This window comes from Anabrus simplex, chromosome 4 (assembly GCF_040414725.1).
Source record: "Anabrus simplex isolate iqAnaSimp1 chromosome 4, ASM4041472v1, whole genome shotgun sequence".
Classification (NCBI taxonomy): Eukaryota; Metazoa; Arthropoda; class Insecta; order Orthoptera; family Tettigoniidae; genus Anabrus; species Anabrus simplex.
The window spans coordinates 215,395,902-215,419,320 of NC_090268.1; the positions used below are offsets into that span (position 1 = coordinate 215,395,902).

At 41.8% G+C, this 23,419-nt stretch overlaps 1 protein-coding gene across 1 annotated transcript in view; it reads right to left on the reverse strand.

Moving 5' to 3' along the window:
* Fatp1 (Fatty acid transport protein 1) overlaps nt 1-23,419 on the reverse strand; it is a 323,268-nt gene that overhangs the window by 124,432 nt on the left and 175,417 nt on the right. Inside the window, exon 2 of the mRNA XM_067145352.2 lies at nt 22,412-22,671. Coding sequence (XP_067001453.1) covers nt 22,412-22,671 — 260 coding nt within the window. The remainder of the gene's footprint in view (nt 1-22,411; nt 22,672-23,419) is intronic.

Sequence of the window (23,419 nt, forward strand, 5' to 3'; positions counted from 1 at the left end):
TTTTTACGTTTACAGGCTGCTCTCACTTCATCATTCCACCAAGATGTTCGCCTTTTCCCATCTTTACACACAGTTGTTCCTAGGCATTCCCTTGCTGTTTCTACTACAGCATCCCTGTATGCCAGCCATTCACTTTCTATATCCTGAACCTGCTTACTGTCTACTGTTCGAAACTTCTCACTAATCATATCCATGTACTTCTGTCTAATTTCCTCATCCTGGAGATTTTCTACCCTTATTCGTTTGCAGACAGATTTCACTTTCTCTACCCTAGGCCTAGAGATACTTAGTTCACTACAGATCAGATAGTGGTCTGTATCATCGAAAAATCCCCGGAAAACTCGTACATTCCTAAAAGATTTCCTGAATTCAAAGTCTGTTAAGATATAGTCTATTATGGATCTGGTACCCCTAGCCTCCCATGCGTAGCGGTGAATAGCCTTATGCTTGAAGAATGTATTTGTAGCAGCTAAACCCATACTAGCACAGAAGTCCAGCAAACGCTTCCCATTCCCATTAGCTTCCATATCTTCCCCACATTTACCAATCACCCTTTCGTATCCTTCAGTTCTATTCCCAACTCTCGCATTGAAATCGCCCATTAGCACTATTCTATCCTTGCTGTTGACCCTGACCACGATGTCACTCAATGCTTCATAAAACTTGTCAACTTCATCCTCATCTGCACCCTCACATGGTGAATACACGCAGATAATTCTAGTCCTAATTCCTCCAACTGCCAAATCTACCCACATCATTCGCTCATTTACGTGCCTAACAGAAACTATGTTGCGTGCAATGGTATTCCTGATAAAGAGCCCTACCCCAGACTCTGCCCTTCCCTTTCTAACACCCGTCAAGTACACTTTATAATCTCCTCTCTCTTCCTCCTTATCTCCCCGTTTTCACACGAAAATATACTGTATAAACACTGGTAAACAACAGAAGTGACAGTATTCACACACAATTTAGCATATGTAACAATGCATTCGTCCGCCTCTGTGGTGTAGTATTTAGTGCGATTAGCTGCCACCCCCAGAGGCCCGGGTTCGATTCCCGGCTCTGCCACGAAATTTGAAATATGGTACGAGAGCTGGAACGGGGTCCACTCAGCCTCGGGAGGTCAACTGAGTAGAGGGGGGGTGCGATTCCCTCCTCAGCCATCCTGGAAGTGGTTTTCTGTGGTTTTCCACTTCTCCTCCAGGCAAATGCCGGGATGGTACCTAAGTTAAGGCCACGGCCGCTTCCTTCCCTCTTCCTTGTCTATCCTTTCCAAACCTCCCATTCCCCCACAAGGCACCTGTTCAGCATAGCAGGTGAGGCCGCCTGGGCGATGTACTGGTCATCCTCCCCAGTTGTATCCCCGACCCAGAGTCTGAAGCTCCAGGACACTGCCCTTGCGGTGGTAGAGGTAGGATCCCTCGCTGAGTCCGAGGGAAAAACCGACCCTGGCGGGAAAACAGATAACGAACGAACGAACGAACGAACGAACGAAGAATGCATTCATTGACAGTTGCAGAGATAAAGGTCAAGTCTGTTAACAATAGACTACCTGACCATAACTAGGCAGCTGAAAAAAAAAAAAAAAAGAGAATTCTTGGGAATTATTTGAAGCCTTCAATTCGAGAAACCGTTACACAAAATTAACTTGCGATAAAATTCTGACTTCGAATTAATCAAATTTACGTTTCAAAAATTCTAATGAAATACTTTTTTTGCATTGATTATAATAGGAATTCCAAGGGGAATAAATGTTCATTCGAATTATCCAATGTCGAATTAACCAGAGTCCAGTGTAGAAACGACTCATTACAAGCACATTGGACTGCTAACCTTTCTCAGCATGACAACAAAACTGTTTCATAACTATGACATTCTGTCAATTAGTTTTTGTACATTAGGCTAAGAAATGAAGGAATTTCAGGTCGTAGTAAGCGATTAAGTATGGTAAAATGTGTTAACAACGCTTTTAAACAAAACGTGATGCAGTGACATAATACAATTATGAAACAACGAAATTGACGGGAACTGAACGCTAGATATCCTTCATGAAAGCTCCTGGCATAACGGATAATTATCAGAGGTCGAGCGGCTCGAGTCCCACATTGTATGAACAGTTTCATTTTACTTGTACGTCGAGTTTCATTTAAAAAACAGGCCAGTTCTTACCACATTGCACCGGTAAACCACCTGTATATTACCTATGTTCACTATAGGGTGTAGGAAACCTCTACACACGCCGACTTAAATGTTGCAATCTTTGGTCTGGGAAGATTGGGAGTAAGGAGACAAGCTGCTGGACTAAGCGGTATGTTCTGAGCTGTCAGTGGAGGGATGGCGTGGAGTGACATTAGTAGAAGAATAAGCTTGAACGGAGCTTTTAAAGCTAGGAAAGACCATGATATGAAACTTGGAATTCAAGAGAACAAATTGAGGCAAATATTCGTTTATAGGACGCGGAGTTAGGGGTGAGAAAATAATTTACCAAAAGAAACGTTCGATAAATTTCCAAGTTCTTTAAAATCATTTCAGAAAGGGCTAGGTAAACACCTGATAGAAAATGTGACACCTGGGTGACAGCTCTAAATGCAGATCAGTCCTGATTGATTGATTGATTGATTTTCTCCGCGCTTGGCAAACCACAGCCTACAAGTACACTATGTCGCCTATCGGCTTAATCGGAACAGGCATATGCCATTGCTTCCTTATTTTTTACGTCCTGTTTGTTGTTAGCTCTTTTTTTTAATGCTATTTGTTCGGCGCATCGATCCATGCCCCTACAGGCACCATATTGTATGAACCTGCGTGTAATTGGAATGTTGTGTGTGAGGAAAGGAAGATTAAGGACGTCACAAACACCCAGTTCCCAGGCCAGGGATATTAATCATTACAATTAAAAAACTCCGACCCGGCCGGGAATCGAACCCGGGGCCGCCGGGTGACAGGCGGACGCGTTACCCCCTAAATCGCGGGGTCGGACTTGTGGTTAGCTCACAGGACAGATAAACAGCCATTACACAAGCAGCTACATCCTTGATTGAGATTATCTTTTGCATTTATTTTATATTATTTGCCGGACTACAGGGACGTACAGTTTAGTCTATAAACAGCGGGAGATATAAACCGTTACAAGTTGTAAGGGGCAGCTGGTTCACCTCGTACTGTCTTCATGTATTTTAAGTCCGTATGTCTCTGACACAAATACTTGCTAGAAAACTCGGTGGATTGATTTTCCAAGTCATCCTACACAATGTTGTCATGAGAAGTGCGTGAGCTACGCTCGACACATAATCATCCTGAATATTCAGCGGATAATTACGACAAGCTATTCAAACACTATTCTGCTTTGTCACACTTACTGAATACTAAGTCAGACTGTGGCAAAGATAACAAAACACTGGCATCGTAAATTACGACAAATGACTTGCGGGAGATTGCTTAAAAATTGACCGGGCGAGTTGGCCGTGCGCGTAGAGGCGCGCGGCTGTGAGCTTGCATCCGGGAGATAGTAGGTTCGAATCCCACTATCGGCAGCCCTGAAGATGGTTTTCCGTGGTTTTCCATTTTCACACCAGGCAAATGCTGGGGCTGTACCTTAATTAAGGCCACGGCCGCTTCCTTCCAACTCCTAGGCCTTTCCTATCCCATCGTCGCCATAAGACCTATCTGTGTCGGTGCGACGTAAAGCCCCTAGCTTAAAAATTGTTAACTGTGTTTTTTTTAATTTAATTTAAATTATATTGGCTTTAGATCAGTTACAGAACAAACAGCCACCTGGATATTACAGTACACTGGTTCGAACTTTACAATTCATTACAAGTCATTGTCACAGTGTAAAATATATATGTACATATAAAAGACATAGATGTTGCACATCATTACATTAAAATCACGTACATTTCCATAGAAAATCAATCAAATTTGTAGACAAGTTGTTGTTAAATAGTTCCCAATAACAGTATACAATTTTTTTGTTTTTGGTCGCCAGTAGTGTATTTACACAGGTTGGTAACTGTTGCTTAGCGTGAAGCAGAACTGTAATAAACACATTTTGCTGTTGGTGGTAATGAGCACTTGCAAAAAAGAGATGGTTTAGGTCCTGAATCGACTGGCCATCACAGGAACAGTATGGTGTGTCCACTACGTTGATGCGATAAAGGTGACTTCTAAAACTTCCGTGATTGAAGCGCATTCGAGTGATAGTCGAGATGAATCGTCTTTGAGTGTTCCATTGTGCAAACCAAGGACGTCGCGGGGGATTCTGTTCAATCGTTGAGTAAAATTTACCTTTGTGGTTCTTTGTTTCCTACCACTTCAGTGACCACTGAATATAGGCTCGTTGGAACATAATCATTGTATAACCCATGAAGTTGCTGGGAGTATTCAGGACCTGTCCACTGACACATGTTTTCTTCGCGAAGTTATCTACATAGGCCTATTCATTATGTGGTATCCCGATGTGGGCTGGGACCCATATGAAGTTTACTCTAGAACAGCGTCTTTGGAGTTCATATATTTTTTTAATAATACTGATATGGTAGATATTGGGTTTCTGGAGGATAAGTGGTGTAGATAGTGTGGAAAGGACGCTCAGTGAATCGGTAAGGATAGTGATCCTCTTATGGTAGAATCGTCTGACATATTTGAGCGCTTCTATAATGGCAATAGCTTCTGCTGCATAGACAGAAATATGTTCTGGAAAACGAAAACCTTGAGCTTCATATTGATCAGGAAATAGAATGCACATCCTACGCCACTTATTGATATTTTTGAGCCATCAGTATAAATTTTAATAGACGAAGGATACCGGAGAGTCAAATCCTCTTGACATAACTGCGCCAATCTGTGATCTTTTTGTAGATATATTAGTGATCTATCCATTTCCATAGGGCATATGCAGTGCTCAAATGGAATATCATATATGTCTGTCACACTCTTTGGCAGTTTTGGGTCAGTAGTGAGTCTATATGTGTGACACTTTGCAGCAGGAGATATCTTTGATTTAAAGAAAGCCGGTCTTGATCGTCTGCTAAATGTTGTAATCTGCGAAAAGATATTAGAACTGTTGAATTTTTAGTGTGAGTTTGCTTTAGTATGAAAGAAACTGTGCACGGATAGTCAAGGGCATCTCTGCGGCTTCTAAGAGAAGAGCATTAGTTGGCGTGGTTTTCATAGCTCCAAGGCATATGCGAATGCACTGAAATTGAATACTAATCTAGTTTATTTAGTAGGCGTTTATTGCCACTGAAATAAAACATGCTTCCATATTCCATCTTCGACCGTATCAGCGTGCGATGTAGCTCTAATAGTATAGATGGATGTGCTCCCCACCAAGATCGAGTTAATGTGCGTAGGATATCGATCCCTTGTTCCAATTTTGGAATAATATGTTGCCCTTTTGATAGAAGTTCAGATATGAACTTAGTTTTTTCATTATTCATGTACTTCACTCAAGCCGCGTATGCATCTCGCTCATAATGTTTCTTGAGGGTATTCATATTATTTGTATCTTCATGGGAGATGAATTATATTTTGATAATAACTGAAATTAATTTTGATAAAAGGTTAAATGTGAGGTACAAGCAATACCATTCGCTCGTTCTTGAGTGACTACGTCCGGAAGCCTTAAATGTGGTTTTAAGAGGAAGTACAAATAGGCAACCATTCTCTCTGTACAAATTAAGTGGACAAAATGAAAATAAATTAAAATAATTTATTGACCGAATAAATTTGAAAAAGAAGTAAACAACATAAATAATATTTTATTACGCCAAAATGGACACAAACACAGCAAAAGCCATAAGAGAAAAAAAAACGAAAATCAATGCATTTTATCCAATACACATATGGAAGTGGCACATCTGCTAAAAGACTGAAGAAATAAGAAAAATCGGAGCTATATGATTAAGGGAGAGCCAAAAACAGAGCTAGCCCTGTTTTCCGTGGTTTTCCATGTTCACGCCATGCTGTACCTCAGTTAAGGCAACGGTCGCTTCCTTCCCATTTCCAGCCCGTTCTTATCCCATCGTCACCGTTTTGGTGTGACATAAAGCAACTTGTAAAAAAGGAAAAGAGAAAGAGAAGTAAAACTGAAAATGAACCTGAACTTTACATTCATAAGATATTAATTAGAGAATGGAAGAAAAGAGAAAAAATACCATGTAACATCATCAGAGGAATATGGGAAAAGAAATCTAAAGAAGACGAAAACAGAGAAAATACATGTAGTTAATATTTAGTACGGATACACGCGAGGAGGTAACCAGTCTAGAAAACACCTCAGAAAGCTAAGGTTGTGTAACTATTAAAGATGCCTCCAAGTAATATTTACGAGATATGTATTAGTAAACGAAGCCTCCGTCGCTCAGGCGGCAGTGCGCTGGCCTCTTACCGCTACGTTCCATGGTTCAAATCCCGGTTACTCCATGTGAGATTTGTGTTGGACAAAGCGGAGACGGGACACATTTGCCGCCGGGTACTTCGTATTTTCCTGTAATCTTTCATTTCATCAGCACTCTCCAATAGCTTTTCATTTCACGTGTCGATCATTACTCATTGCCCCAGAGGAGTGAGACAGGCTTCGGCAGTCGGCACAATTCCTATCCTCGCCGCTAGATGGGGGCTTCATTCCATTCTTGACCCAGTCAGATGACTGGAAACAGGCTGTGAATGTATTAGTAAATTATATTTTAATTATTACTTTTAACATTTTGTTAACTGGAATAGCTTAGCTATTAGTATTTTGAAAACCGGGCGAGTTGGCCGTGCGCGTAGAGGCGCGCGGCTGTGAGCTTGCATCCGGGAGATAGTAGGTTCGAATCCCACTATCGGCAGCCCTGAAGATGGTTTTCCGTGGTTTCCCATTTTCACACCAGGCAAATGCTGGGGCTGTACCTTAATTAAGGCCACGGCCGCTTCCTTCCTACTCCTAAGCCTTTCCTATCCCATCGTCGCCATAAGACCTATCTGTGTCGGTGCGACGTAAAGCCCCTAGCAAAAAAAAAAAAGTATTTTGAAATACTAACTGCACGTAATTGTTATGGTTATAATGAAGTGATAATCTTTCCCCGGTAGGTAGTCATTCGTGACGGAGAGAGAAGAGTATTCTAGTCTATGCTATTCATTCAAATAAGCAAAACTGGAGTTGTGTACTTTTAGGCGAATGTCACACAATTATCGCCACATCACTCGAAAAATGCTTATTCTTAATCAAATGGTAATGAATTCAGTGTCCTTCACGTTACAAGGAGTTACATAAATTGCGCCCATTCAAAAGAAATGGCTAATGAAAAAACAGTGCTTTGAATAGAAATTATAGAAACTCTTTATACAGTGAATTAAATAGGACGAGCAAGTCAGGTTAATATGAACTCTAGGCATTTAAAAAAAGTGCACAAAGACCTACATAAAAAAGGAAACATCCATTATTGCACAGAACATTGAAAGCTTATAATTTCGTAAAACAACAATCTTTTACAATTTTCTGTTTACCGAGCAAGTGTCTGTGCGGTTTCGGTCACGTAGCTATCAACTTGCATTTGGGATATAGTGGGTTCGAACCCCATTGTCGGCAGCCCTGAAGATGGTTTCCTGTGGTTTCCCTATTTTCACATCAGGCAAATGCTGGAACTGTACCTTAATGAAGGCCACGGTCACTTCTTTCCAACTTCCTACCCTAGCGTCACCATATGTCCTATCTGTGTCGGTGAGCGACTTAAGAATTTTTTAAGAAGCTTCTGTTCAATTACACCCCCATGTTGCGCAGACATCACAGCATCATAATGTCGTCTGGACTGTTCTGCGTAGAGCAATGTCTTTTCGATCGCATTCAAACCATCAGTATCACTGGTTTTGCTGTCCGACTCGTTGGCTGAATGGTCAGCGTACTGGCCTTTGGTTCAGAGCGTCCAGGGTGCGATTCCCAGCCGCGTCGGGGATTTTAACCTTCATTGGTTAATCCCAGTGGCCCGGGGGCTGGGTGTTTGTGCTGTCCCCAAAATCCCTGCAACTCACACACTACACATAACACGCAGTTACAGCCACATGGCAGATGCCGCCCACCCTCATCGGAGGGTCTGCCTTACAAGGGCTGCAATAGACTAGAAACAGCCACACTGCAGTATAAGACAGGAACCAAATTCACGGTAATAGTAGGTAATGAAGCCGTCATAGTATCATTTAGTAGAGATGTGTGAGAGCAGAAGGTTGTACCAAGGAGTTTTTCGGGGGATTTAGCGAGGGTAAGAGGGGGCGGGGGCTAGATACCTTTTAAAAAATTGTGGAAGCAAATAAACAAGTTCTAAGTTATAAAATTTGTTTTATCCAACAAAACAGTTTTCAAACATTTCTCAGCAGTACATTACCTTTTAGAACTCAATGGGTTAAGTGGAAAGGTCAATTAATTCATAGCTGTATAGTGGGCGCTATATCGCGTGCGTGCACTGCGAGACAAAAAGTTCTGTCATTTCTTTAAACACGATAACCGAATTACTTTTTAGCTATAATTATTTAAAATGTTTACAGGTTTGATACATTTTTTGAAAAATCTTCCAACGGCTCGATAATATGAAAATATTTCTAATTGTCCACTAAAATGATTATTTAAATTAAGAAAAGGCCGTTCGAGTGTCACAGTTTTAATGTAATAATTCGTCACTGTTTTCATATTAGGCTTCTGCATGAATACCATTAATTTACAACTTAGTTTATATTTATAAAGTTGTAAATTAAAAACATTCCATAAAATTTCATTTTTTCACCACTTTTGCAATATTCTGAATTTTGCAAAGTTAAGCCAAACTATTTTTCACTGAGTAGGTCTATTCTTATTATTATTATTATTATTATTATTATTATTATTATTATTATTATTATTATTATTAATGGGATGTGGAATGAGCAGATAGGATGTGCTGAAATGAAAGGGTTGGCCGCTTTATCAAGCACAAGGTGTTTACAGAGGAAGATTCCAAATACTGAATACAAGTTACATAAAATATTTTAAATGCGCTGGTGATATCAAGAGCATTGCATGGGGAAGAAATATGAGATATTAAAGTAGACAGAAAGTAATTAGACGTAATCTCTATATTTAAAAATCCGGCCGCGTGGTGTAGGGGTAGCGTGCCTGCCTCTTACCCGGAGGCCCCGGGTTCGATTCTCGGCCATGTCAGGGATTTTTACCTGGACCTGAGGATTGGTTCGAGGTCCACTCAGTCTACGTGATTACAGTTGAGGAGCTATCTGACAGTGAGATGGCGGCCCGGTCTAGGAAGCCGAGAGGATTCGCGTGCTGACCACACGACACCTCATAATCTGCAGGCCTTCGGGCTGAGCAACGGACGCTTGATAGGCCATGGCCCTTCGTGGCTATTGTGCCATGGGTTTTTAAATATATTTAAAGCACTAGGCTGATGTTTGTTACATCGATTTTGGGAGAAGGGCTGTTCCGATTGACATCATAACGCATTCTGACGAAAGCTCTTGTCCTGGAGATTTGCAGTGTCTTTAAAAGCATAAAAAAATCTTGCCATATATTTTTAAATTATTAAGAAAAAATGTAGCATTCCGATTCACCAAAACGCTCGCCAGTACTTCAAGCCACCTGGACTGTGGTAGCGCTGAGGCATACGATGAAATGAAATGGCGCGTGGCCTCCGGAGAAGCCTGGTGCAGATCTTTAGATCTGACTCCCGTAGGCGACCTGCGCGTCGTGATGAGGATGAAATGATTATGAAGACGGCACATACACCCAGTCTCCGTGCCAGGAGAATTAACCAATCATAGTTAAAATTCCCTACCCTGCCGGGAATCGAACCCAGGATCCCTGTGACCAAAGGCCAGCACGGAGTCGGACGAGGCATGCGATGCGTGAGAGGAGGTGGAAGGGGGCAAACACAGGTGCGCCTTCGGCCTTCCTCGTCAGCTGTTTCAGTCTGTGTTGTGCTGCAGTTGTAGAGAGTTACTTAGTCGAGAAGCAGCTGTTCGGCGCAATGTTACTGTCTCTTTGTAGCTCTCCCTATATAAGCTAGCTTCAAGTGATGTCAGGGAAATGTAAAAGTCCTTTTCTCCGTGTCGTAATTTACTGTCATGGATACCCGAAGGATTGTACCTTTACTACGAGCACACTGCTAATATGCAATTTACAAACCTGATTTGGCTGACATTGTGCTCATAGCAAACCAGGAGCAACTTTAAACTATATTAATGAAATCCAACAAAATAACACAAATGTCAAGAATGCATTTTTCACCGATGGTCCCATGCGCACTGGAAAAACGCATTTATACCGATGCTTAATACAAAAGTGCTTCAATTTAGGGCTTCGTGTTTTATTAGTAGCGTGGACAGGAATAGCCACCATTTTGCTTCCCAACGGTCGGTCAGTGCACTGTACATTGAAAATAAGCAGAGATCTATGATCCCTCGAGATGATTTAACTCCTTCAGCTAAAACACCTCAATTTTCTTTTAGGTGGCACCAATTTCGATTCGCTTGGCATTTTGTATCACGATCAATAAAGCTCAAGGGAAAACACTAGAACGTGCAGGTTTCAGCCATGGCATATGTTGTAATGCCAAGAGTGCAAACGTTTGACGTCCATAATGTTGCAATACTGCCAAAAAGTAATTATACAAAGAATGTCATATATTGCACCCGCAGTTTCAAAGGTACAATAGGGTATATACAAATCCTTAACTAAATATTTTTCCCATTGACCGTCATGTTTTGAAGGGTTTTGGCTAGTAAAATAATAATGGGTCTTCCAGAATATACAGACAATAGCGAAGTTACAGGACTATGTGAAGATTTCAGCATTCAAGCTTTTTATAGCTACAAAATATTTTCAATGTACAGTGCACTGATCGACCGTTGGGAAGCAAAATGGTGGTTATTGGTCAGCTAATATTAATATTGGTTAAGATTAAGAAGGGGGAGAAGGGAGGGAAATACTGAATTCAGAGTACCAACAACAGATGAAACACTTATAGGATAATAATAATAATAATAATAATAATAATAATAATAATAATAATAATAATAATAATGATAATAATAATAACAATGGCGTATGGCCTCCGGAGAGGCCTGGTGCAGGTCTTTTTCTTGTAGACGGCCTATTAGGCGACCTGCATGTCTGTGAAGCTGAGGGCCCTACCTAGGATGATTTCTAATGTTGAATACGCCACACACACCCAGCCCCCGAGGCATTGGAATTAACCCATTAAGATTAAAATCCCCGACCTGGCCGGGAAGCGAACTCGGGACCCTATGAACCGAAGGCCAGTACGCTGACCATTCAATCAACGAGTCGGACATTATTAGCTAATGAAAGTCAAAAGGGTGCTCGACAGAATAGGAATGGGAGAATACTGGAGTAAAGAGATGCAGAACAAAGATCATAAATTCAGCAAGAAAGTAACGATTACAGTGAAGGATATTGAGTAGCAGATAATTATGAAAGAATGTAAGACTAAAAGAACATTATTGGAATTCTGTAAAATTATCCTAGATATGTCAATAAGGAAAGAACAGCTTTCAAGCAGAGAAGTAAGAGGTGTGGTGTGGTGGCTAATGGGGATATATATAAAAATAAAGGTCATATAGAGAAAAGGAAAATCATTGTTTATTTTGTGGAGAAACAATGAGAGGTGCATCTATTGACAGTATGTAAGGGAACTGACGCACTTAAGAGTTAAATATTTGGGTGGTGAATGAAAATGAAAATCTACAACCTGTTTTCCAGTCATTGAACGGGTCAGGGATGTAATGAATGAATCATATATAGGCTATTAGTACGATGGGGTCGCCACTCCCAAAGTGATATATTAATGACTGATAGATGCTATGATATGAGAATGGAGAGTGTTGCTGGAATGAAAGATGACAGGGAAAATCGGAGTACCCGGAGAAAAACCTGTCCCGCCTCCGCTTTGTTCAGCACAAATCTCACATGGAGTGACCGGGATTTGAACCACGGTATCCAGCAGTGAGAGACCGACGCGCTGCCGTCTGAGCCACGGATGCTTCTTAGGTGGTGAATATGAAACAAAAACGAAAGAGATAAATAATTCTATGCAATTGTTAAAATATTAAATGAAGAGTGGATTACACTGGGAACAACAGCAAATTTTATTGTATTTAAAAAAATAAGTGGCAAGAGAAAAATACACTAACTAAAACAATTAAGGATAAGATCCATGTTTGTCCTAGAATATGTGGCATTTTTGCCGCCTCTGTGGTGTAGTGGTTAGTGTGATTAACTGCCACCCGCAAAGGCCCGGGTTCGATTCCCGGCTCTGCCACGAAATTTGAAAAGTGGTGCGCGGACTTGAACGGGGTTCACTCAGCCTCGGGAGGTCAACTGAGTAGAGGGGGTTTCGATTCCCTCCTCAGCCATCCTGGAAGTGGTTTTCGTTGGTTTCCCATTTCTCCTCCAGGCAAATGCCGGAATGGTACCTAACTTAAGGCCACGGCCGCTTCCTTCCCTCTTCCTTGTCTATCCCTTCCAATCTTCCCATCCCCCCGCAAGGCCCCTGTTCAGCATAGCAGGCGAGGCCGCCTGGGCGAGGTACTGTTCATCCTCCCCAGTTGTATCCCCAGACCTAGAGTCGGAAGCTCCAGGACACTGCCCTGGAGGCGGTAGAGGTGGGATCCCTGCAGAGTCCGAGGATAAAACCGACCCTGGAGGGAAAACAGATTACGAACGAACGATATGTGGCATTTTACTACATCTAGGACAATAAAGAAAGTTAAAAGAAAAGAAAAAAGGGACGATAACCTGTGGAATGATTATAAATACAGTATTAGAAGTTCAAGTACACTATTTACGGTAGTAATAGTAAAACAATTGTAAGATGATTAAATGGATGCATCGAATACATTATTTGCAATAAACGAGTGTTCTCTCTTCAGTTTCAGGAGACCCAGAACTAGGGGATGGGAGTATTCTAATCTATATATTATTATTATTATTATTATTATTATTATTATTATTATTATTATTATTATTATTATTCGTTACTCCTGGATGACAGACATACTGTGTACCAGGTGCTTTCTGAAAGCACTGCTACTTACATGTCCTCTAGAACAGATCGTTCACGCTAAATCTAAAACAAAATTCAAAGCCCCTTGCCAACGCCATCTAATCAACACAAATCTAACGTGAGTGTGAATGAGGAAGAAAAATCGCATGTTATAGAATGTAGTCGTGGGGATTTAAGGTTCTAATACGTTTAAACATTAAAGCTCTTTAGGCATTTCCATTGATTCAATTACCATCTGCAATAGCACTTTCTGGCCTAGTGAGGAAAGCAACGGAAAACTACCTCATTCCTCCTTATGCCCTGTAAGACACCATCGGCTTTGCACGTGTGCTATAAATGTATAACCTTTACTGGCGCTGAAGACTTTCCCTGCAGACATCCTCTACCCGTCCTAAGCGGCGATTAAAAGAGGACCACAGGGTGAATGTGCTGGCGACCACGGAATCCACAGCTCAGTCTACCATTATTTCCCAGCTTCCTTTCCGACACTGACGATATCACAGTTACGAGGCCTAGGAAGTCTTCTCATGTTCATGCCCCTCGTCACTCTTCCTTTTTCATTTTTCCAGATACCATCATTCTATTCAGTAATCGTATACTGCTCAAAGCAATTAGAGGGACTGTGGCATTTAACTAGCTATTGTGTAAGCCATGAAGTTTGTTTTGTCTTTACAAACGTAAGCTGCCTGTGAAATGAATGGTCACGACTATTTATTTTACGAAATAGTGAGGTGTATTGTGTTGTGTCGTACACCAAAGTGGGTCAACAATGCACGTTCTTTTTGTACCAGCTTGTTCACATGCAGTAAGTCAAAATGACGGAATATATTCGTGAAATCACACTACTGCAGGGAGTTCAATCAATCAATCAATCAATCAATCAATCAATCAATCAATCAATCAATACTGATATGCATTTAGGGTAGTCGCGCAGGTGGCAGATTCTCTGTCTGTTGTTTTACTTAGTCTTTTCTTAAATAATTGTAAATAATTGGGAAATTTATCGAACATCTCCCTTGGTAAATTATTCCAATCTCTAACTCCTCTTCCTATAAACGCATATTTGCGCCAATTCTCCCTCTTGATTTCCAACTTTATCATATTGTGATCTTTCCTACTTTTAAAAACATCACTCAATCTTATTGTGTACTAATGTCATTCCACGCCATCTGTCCACGTCACTGACAGCTCGGAACATACCACATAGTCGAGCCGCTCGTCTCCTTTCTCCCAAATCTTCCCAGCCCAAACTTTGCAACATTTTTTAACGCACAAGTTTCTCCTTCGTTTAGCGCAGTAGGCTGTTCTGTCCATATTAGCTACTAAGTTTGCGGTATAAATTGGTGAGAATGGCTCCGTTTCGGTACACAAACGAAGAAATGGCTGATATGCACCTAACCTATGTCGCAGCAAAAGACAAGGGGAGAGAAACCGCACTGATTTTATGGCGTCCGAAACCCTAATCGCCGCCAGCCTCAGCATTCAACCTTCGTGTCCATTGACAGGTGACTACGTGAAGGAGGGCGGAAGAAAATCCTCATGTGACAGTAGTACGCACATTACAGCATCGATTTTAGTGTCGATATTTGGACCGGCATCGTTGATGCCTATTTATTTACTTGGACCGCATGTCCTTCCTCCTTGCCTGAACGGTGAGGAATGCTACCGTTTCTTGGTAGAATCACTGCCCTGGATTATTGGAAGATGTTCCTCTGGGTATTCGGCAGCAAATTTGGCTGTGCCATAATGGCACTCCACCGCATTTAATTATCCAGCGAGATGGGTACGCCGTGGTGGGCAAGTTAAATGGCCTCCGTGTTCGGCCGATTTAACTACCATGGACTTTTCTTGTTACGTAAAGATCGAAGTAGAAAGGAGGTATATTGAACATTTACTGTAATCAAACCATTGAGCGTACTGGGTTTTTCGTTCGGTTTTTAATTCTTTTACAACTTATTCTTCTTCTCATTCTTCTTGCGCTAGGGCCTACTATGGACCACGTTCCAATTTCAATTCTTCATCCTTTGTTGTTGTTCCTTCCTTTTCTTCCAATATTCCTTCATTGTTTCACTATGTTTCTTTTTTCTTTCTTTAGACCACTTTGTGCCGGTTTTGTTTGCCTCCTTCCCTTGGAATCCTTCCATCTTCAGAAGTTTCTTCCTGAAAATTTCGCTTTCCATTACTTCTTCTCTGATGTTGTTTCTTTCCAAGTCTTTTTTTGATCTCTTGAATCCAGGTGCTTGTTGACTTTATCTTCCAAAGATACGTGAAGATCTTTTTGGTTAGTCTATTGTCGTCCATTCTGTAAATATGTCCAAAAAATAGCAGTCTCCTCTTCCGTACTGTTATAGATATGTTTTCTATGTTCTGATAAATTTCTTTATTACTTCTTAATTTCCAAAATTCTGTAGTTTTTAGAGGGCCTAATATTTTTCTTATAATTCTTCATTCTAGTACTTCCAATCTTTCAAGTTTATAAGTGAGTACTAAGCATTCACTGGAATATAAGCATTCTGGTTTCACAACTGTGTTGTATTGCTTTATTTTAAGATTTTTAGATAAACATTTTTGTTGTATGTATTTTTTTGTTATACCATACGTTCTTTCCATTTTGCGTATCCTTTTCAACATTGTAAGTAAATGAATGCATGGTCATAGGGCGGTAGCGATGCATCTTCGCGCATGTTAAATAATAAAGAACGTTACCGGTACTGATACCAACAGACGAGAGGAGCATCGTGTGTGTAATTACGGCTGCTTAATAGACAAACTGTAGATATTGCCTGTAGAGACAATGATAATTCTGCCCGAGTCGAACGAAGAAACTTGTGCATTCGCGCTGAGCATTATCATACCCCTGTGGGTGGGGGCGGTAGAATAACACCCACGGTATCCCCTGCCTGTCGTAAGAGGTGACTAAAAGGGTCCCCAGGGGCTCTGAACTATGGAGCGTGGGATGGCGACCACGGGGCCCTTAGCTGAGTCCTGGCATTGCTTCCACTCACTTGTGCCAGGCTCCTCACTTTCATCTATCCTATCCGACCTCCCTTAGTCACCTCTTGTTCTTTTCAGACCCCGACGATATTACGCATGGAGGCCTAGGGAGTCTTTCATTTTCACGCCCTTCGTGGCCCTTGTCTTCCTTTGTCCGATAACTTCATTTTTCGAAGTGTCGGACCTCTTCCATTTTTCCCTCTGATTAGTGTTATATAGAGGATGGTTGCCTAGTTGTACTTCCTCTTAAAACAATAATCACCACCACCACCACCGGAGCATTATCATCCCCCTTCCCCTCCCGTCCCCGAAGCACAACAGAGGGCAGCGGTATGCACTCTGGTACAGCGAGTTCTTCAATTTGAATCGCACGCTCGGATGTAACGAAGTAACGTCGAAAAGAAACATTTCCTCCGCCAATTCAATCGCGCCATCGTTCTTTAAATAACACGGTAAAAATAAAATGAAATGGCATATGGCTTTTAGTGCCGGGAGTGTCCGAGGACAAGTTCGGCTCGCCAGATGCAGGTCTTTTGATTTGTAGGTGACCTGCGCGTCGTGATGAGGATGAAATGATGATGAAGACGACACATACACCCAGCCCCCGTGCCAGCGAAATTAACCAATTATGGTTAAAATTCCCGACCCTGTCGGGAATCGAACCCGGGACCCCTGTGACCAAAGGGCAGCACGCTAACCATTCAGCCATGGAGCTGGACCATAACACGAAGAGCATGCCTGATTTTTTGGTCGGTATAAATTGGATACACCCTGTAGGCCTATGTAAACATCAAGTAACAATAAATGTAAGTTAGTTATTTTCTGAACCCCCACGCGCTGCCACTGGTCACAATGATACTGTATTACACTATGTTCGATGCAAGGGATGTATGGAAATTGGTACGTACAGTACGTTCCTGCGAACGGCATCAAGCACTTAGTGATCATTGTTGCGGAAGTAATAGAACCAGTCACAAAATGACGTAACTTTCTCGTTGTTATTTGTCTCTGTTATACGCTTGTTGTATGTGTTGTCATATACAACACATTAACTTTCTAGTTATTCAGAATTCATTGTTCAGGGATTGATTGGCCTCACAAACGATGCAACAAAGTCGATGATAAAGATTTCTGTGGAATTTTGTGCACTGGATCTTTGACATTTTGAGTCCCTGAAGGGCGATGAGCGGCTAAATTCAATCAAAACTGCTACAGACGTGGGCGTAGCTCATGCAAGGGTGAATGCTGAAGAATTAGTTCCACATCCGACTACAGTATCTTGAAATGCTTCAGGAGGTAGAATTAGTAGCTCTGTCAGAAGTACGACTGATCGGTGGACACGTGCATCTACTACGCCTGCATTACGTTCTTCACCGGAAACTTGAGAGCTGGTGATAGTGGTGATGGTGATAGTTGTTTTATGTTTTTTTTTACAAGTTGTTTTACGTCGCACCGACACAGGCAGGTCTTATGACGACGATGGGACAGGAAGAATCTACGAGTGGGAAGGAACCGTCCGTGGCCTTAATTAAGGTACAGTCCCAGAATTTGCCTGGTGTTAAAATGGGAAACCATGGAAAACCATCCTCAGGGCTGCCGACAGTGGGGTTCGAACCCACCATCTCCCGAATACTGGATAGGCCTACTGGCCGCACTTAAACTACTGCAACTATCGAGCTCGGTGCTTGTTGTTTGAAGAAAAAGTACAATTTAGGCAACCATCCTTTAGGAAACTTGAGAGTAGAGTTACGTGTAAGTCAAGGTGAGCCACATACAGGGATAAAAACATTCATTTGCTGGCAGGATGTAGTGTTTACAGTGCACTATGTCTTCTGGTATGGACTAGAATAAATTTGTTACTTTCATTGACCTGTCTCAGTCTCATCCTTGGCTTTGACAATATGAAAGTGACCGAGGTATGAGCGATGCCAGTAATGCCATTCCTTATGCAGCCAGTCCCTGTTCTGAATGGTGTGAAAATATCGCTCATAGGGTCGGTTGGTGCATGCATTTCAGTGGGCTTGGCAGACTGATATGCAATAGCAACTTCTGGCTCAGTGAGGAAAGCAACGGGAAACTGCATCACTCCTCACTTCCCTAGTATGCCTCTTCAGTGACACCTAGGCTATCTATGACAGCTGTTGGTGGAGCTGTAGAGCAACAAACCAGCCTTCGGGCTGAAAACCCAACATACAACATACATTTGTTTGCTATTTACTTCACGTCGCACTGACACAGATAGGTATTATGACGACGATGGGACAGCAAAGGCCTAGGAATGGGAAGGAAGCGGCCGTGGCCTTAATTAAGGTACAACCCCAGCATTTTCCTGGTGTGGAAATGTGAGACCACGGAAAAACATCTTCAGGGCTGCCGACAGTGGGATTCGAACTCACTATCTCCCGGATGCGAGTTCACAGCTGCGCGTCCCTAACCGCACGGCCAACTCGCCCGGTCATGATATTCTAATCAACAAGGCAGCAGAATTAGGGTTCGACATAGAACTCTTTAGAAAGTACGTAGCTGAATGGTGAGCATTTGAGCCTTTCGTTCAGAGGGTCCAGTGTTCGATTCCCGGTCGAGAGGGTTATTTCCCCAGACTCGGCGACTCAGATTTGTGTTTTTTCCAGCACACAACACACCATACTACCAACAACCACAAAACGATGGTAGAGTGATTCCACCTCTCCACATAGGGTTCGTAACAGGAAGATCATCCAGCCGTAAAACAGGGACGAATTCACTTATTTGACGGTAATTTAATAATAAGCCGTGACTTTACTGAAGCGGCTTACATGTAACGCTGTGTCTGACTTGCCATAGAAACTCAGGTTGTGCAGCTGATTTGTTTGTGTTCCTCAAACAGACCTTGCTGTAATGTCGTCGGCTCTATGTTCCCCAGTCGGGAACACTCGTTAGCCGTTTTCGAGCAATTAATCAGTGCCCGAATATCTTAAATATACGAATCTATATTAATTAAGTTGTAGGGGGTCCGCTATCTGTAATTGCGTTTGTTTTGCCAATATTTCAGATATTTATCCGTTTTAGGTCAATTCAAGACCGAATCGGTGGTTTTTATTTTTCGTGTTTGTCTGTTTGTTCCACCATCACGGCAAAACGGGTGGATAGATCTCAACCAAACGTCATATTTAGAGTATACTCATCTCGGGGAAGGTTTTGATATACATATAATTTAAAAATATTTGAGCAGACGGGGGGTTTATGGGAAAACCAGAACAGTTTTCCTCCATTTTCTCTTATATTATTGATTTTCTGTAAAATCCGTGGACTGTATATGAAACGTATCTTCATTATAAACAATTTTTGTTATGTTCATAATTCAGCTTGCTCTTCAAATAACGGAGAAAAATACTATTTTCTGCGGGTATCATGCTCTGCACTGAGTGACCGACAGACTGACAACGAACCTACAGTTTACCATGGCAACGTCTCTGACTGTTTGCCAGCAGGGAAGTAACGTATTCCCATTTTCGTCATCATTCCTGAAAACTCGTGGTTGTTCCTTGGGTAGAAAGCAAAAGAGACAACAATCGGCCATTCTGCGGGATATTGGCGGAACATCGTTGGAGGTTATAACCGTCCTCGAATAGCTTAAGTAATAACACCATTAGTCATCTTCTTATCTATTTACCTAAGAATCCCTGCGCCTAAATTTCTCCTCTGTTACCGCTTTCTTATATCCGTAACTCATACCATCATAATTTATTGAGGGACATTTGATTTTCTAATACATCCACTTGGTATTTACATATTTGTCCTATCCGGCTGTCTTCAGTTATAATCCTATTTTCTATTAATTTCAACTTTCTTAACTGCATTACTTTCTTCCTTAATTACTCCGTATGCATGCGCGTGATAATTCGGAAAGGTGGACACTCCTTTCTTTGAGGAAAAATTCCAAGCTACGCAAATGTATAACTTTTGGACCCGGAAAATATCGAAATATGGATGCAGTTTTAATGACGGTGCAGACCTTCGTTTCGGGATAATTGGTGACTAGACGGCAAGTCGTATGACAAAATAGTTAGCATAATCGCAGTTCGATTTGTAGAGATCAACACCTTTCGTCCTATAACTTACTGTTGTGTCTCGATTGTTGATACGTTAGACAGCGCTGCATTTCTCGGTTATAATCAAATCTTTCGAACTCGTCTGCGACTTGCATTACGAAAAAGGGCCTGTCTCTTTAATGAAAACATTCCATATCTATTGTGAATGGCAGTTGCCAAGTGAGCCTGCCGTTATAGTAGAAACTCCCGAACTCTACTGTGATTGGCAGTAGGAAATGTGGCCTGCCATTATCCTCAAAACTTCCCCAATGCCTGGCTTACGTCGGAAACAACGTATTCCGTCCTCCCTGTTTTGTTTCTAGGATAGCGCTATGAGGCATGCAATTTAATATAATCATACTCACTGCCTTTACAGTAATTTACGGAGAAATCCGTATACAATGTAGAATACCGTAGCGAAGCACGGGTGCATTTGCTAGTAATAGGATAGAAGCATACTTGGTCCAAGGACAACAGAAGCAAAATACAGCAGGCCACGATATCAGGAAGACATCTACGTACATGTGGAGAATATAGTGTACACTATGCGTGAAATAAGATTGTCGTTTTTCGGGCATTTGAACAGAATGAATAATGACAAAACCATTTTTAAACAAAATTATAAAACTTAAAAGTACAACCAGCATGGTTTACACAGACGTTAAATGACCTCAAAGAAGCAAACATTGACATTAAGGATACACAAAATGTGAAGCTGTTTAGGGATGGCATTCAAAAGTGATGTTCAGGGATGAATAAGGAAAAAAAAGGAAGAAAAGCAGCCACATAACATCGAACAGCTCCGGAAACAGAGATCACAACAAACGTGGGCTGAGAGGAAGAAGGCATATAGCAAGAATCAAAGTATTGATTTAACGTGCTTTGTAAAAGTGCTATTCGATTAAACAAATAAGTAATAATCGTACATTTTATCAGTAGGATGTCAACTTAGATGTACTAAAATGTATGAAATAGGCAGCCAAACAGACACTAAATTTTGAAGAATAGGCACTTAAAAAGGAACTTAAGTTCATAAAATAGTCATACAAGTTAAATACGTTTTAGGTATACATCCTCGGCCGGCCCCGCGGTCTAGGGGTTGCGTGCCTGTCTTTCACCCTGAGGGTCCGGGTTCGAGCTCCTGATGGCTGGTTCGAAGTCCACTCAGCCTACGTGATTACAACTGATGAGCTATCTGATGGTGAGCTTGCGACTCTCGTCCACAAATCCAAGAATTACGGCCAGAAGATTCGTGGCACTGACCACGTGACACCTCGTCATCTGCAAGCCTGCGGTCACTTGGTACGCCATGGAGTTTGTTTGATTTGGTTTCTGCATAACCTTGAAATATAATGCTATATTTCTCTTTTAGTTTCCTGTGTACTTGACTCGATAACTGGAAAATATTCAAAGGAAAGCAGCACGATTTGTTTTGGATGATTTCCGACAAAAGAGTAGGACTTGGGAGGAAGGAGACGAGCTGCTTGACTAAGCGGTATGTTCCGAGCTGTCAGTGGAGAGATGGTATGGAAAAACATTAGTAGACGAATAAATTTGACTGAAGTTTTTAAAACTAAGAAAGATCAAATTAATAAGATAAAGCTGGAATTCAAGACGAAAAATTGAGGCAAATATTATTTTATAGGAGGAATAAGGGATTGGAACCGGGCGAGTTGGCCGTGCGGTTAGGGGCGCGCAGCTGTTAGCTTGCATCCGGGAGATAATGGGTTCGAACCCCACTGCCGGCAGGCCTGAAGATGTGTTTCCGTGGTTTCCCATTTTCACACCAGGCAAATGCTGGGACTGTACCTTAATTAAGGCCACGGCTGCCTCCTTCCCACTCCTAGACCTTTCCTATCCCATCGTCGTCGTAAGAGCTACCTGACTGAATTATTTCGTGAAAAGTACTAAGAGTATAAGTCAATATTTACCCATTTCTTGATTGTGGTAACTTTGGATTCATCTTTTCGGTTTTTGTAATCCTAGGAGTACAAGTCAGTGGTGTGTGTCATTACTGAACTATATTATAGTGATATATCAATGTGTGAAGCGGCTTCTGGTGACGAAAGAAAGTTTCAAATGGCTCTTCTGAAAATCAACTTCTTTGACTTATACTCTCCGTATTTTTCATGAAAGACCAAGGGATAAGTTCGATAGATTTCCAGGTTCTTTCAAATCATTTAAGAATAAACAAGTGGGTGGCAGATCAGTGGTAAATAGTGAAGATTTGAATTCCAGCGCGCGGTGGTAACCGAGCACTGAACACAAGTACCACGACAATATCACAGTGGTACTTACTTTATGTCCCGAGGCGCCGTACAGAACGCCACGTAGAACCAGCGGTAGCCACCCCCGGCGGCGAGGTAGGCCACTGCCGCCACGAGGAGCAGTTGTATGACGAAGATCCAACCCAGCAGGTACCACACGATGCCCGCCGCGAACACCAACACACTCACTTTGGTCAGCATGATGGCAGCGCTCCGCACCAGTTGACGGCAGCTACTCGAGCCTGACTGACTTCCAACAACACCGCCTGCTTCCGCGTCCGCGTCCTCCGCCTGAGAAAAAAGAGAGAATGCACGTCGTATCACTCCGCCAGAAACACGTTGGACTCGCGAGCACTAGCCGTGAACTTGAAACAGTACAGGCGACCAGAAACAACATTTCTGTTGAGAAAGTTGACACACATCTTAGCTGCAATCGAAGAAATCATTACAACGGCTGACATTTGGATGCATCTCCGTGATTCTCTCTCTTATTTAGTAACGAATAGGACCAGTGGTAGACAGAGAACACTTTTAAAGCGGCGGGGCAAGAATAGGCTTGCTGTATTAAAATGATAAACATCTGGGAAACGTAAATATATATGTGAGAAAAAACAACGTGTTTAAATGATGATTAGTATCCCGCCACCTATAGGTAATTTAAATAACTTTTATCCTCAGCCTTAAAATTCTACTGATTTAATAATAATAATAATAATAATAATAATAATAATAATAATAATAATAATAATAATAGTTATGTACTTGAAAAAGTAATCAGAACCTGTATGTATGTTTAGTCATCAGCGCGAAGGCTGGTTGGATCCTCAACAGCTCCGCCATCAGCTGTCATAGATGGCCTAGGCATCACTGAAGAGGCGTACTAGGGAAATGAGGAGTGAGATAGTTTCCCGTTGCTTTCCTCACTGAGCCAGAAGTTGCTATTACATATCAGTCTGCCAAGCCCACTGAAATGCATGCACCAACAGACCCTATGAGCCATAGTTTCACACCATTCATAGCAGGGACTGGCTGCATAAGG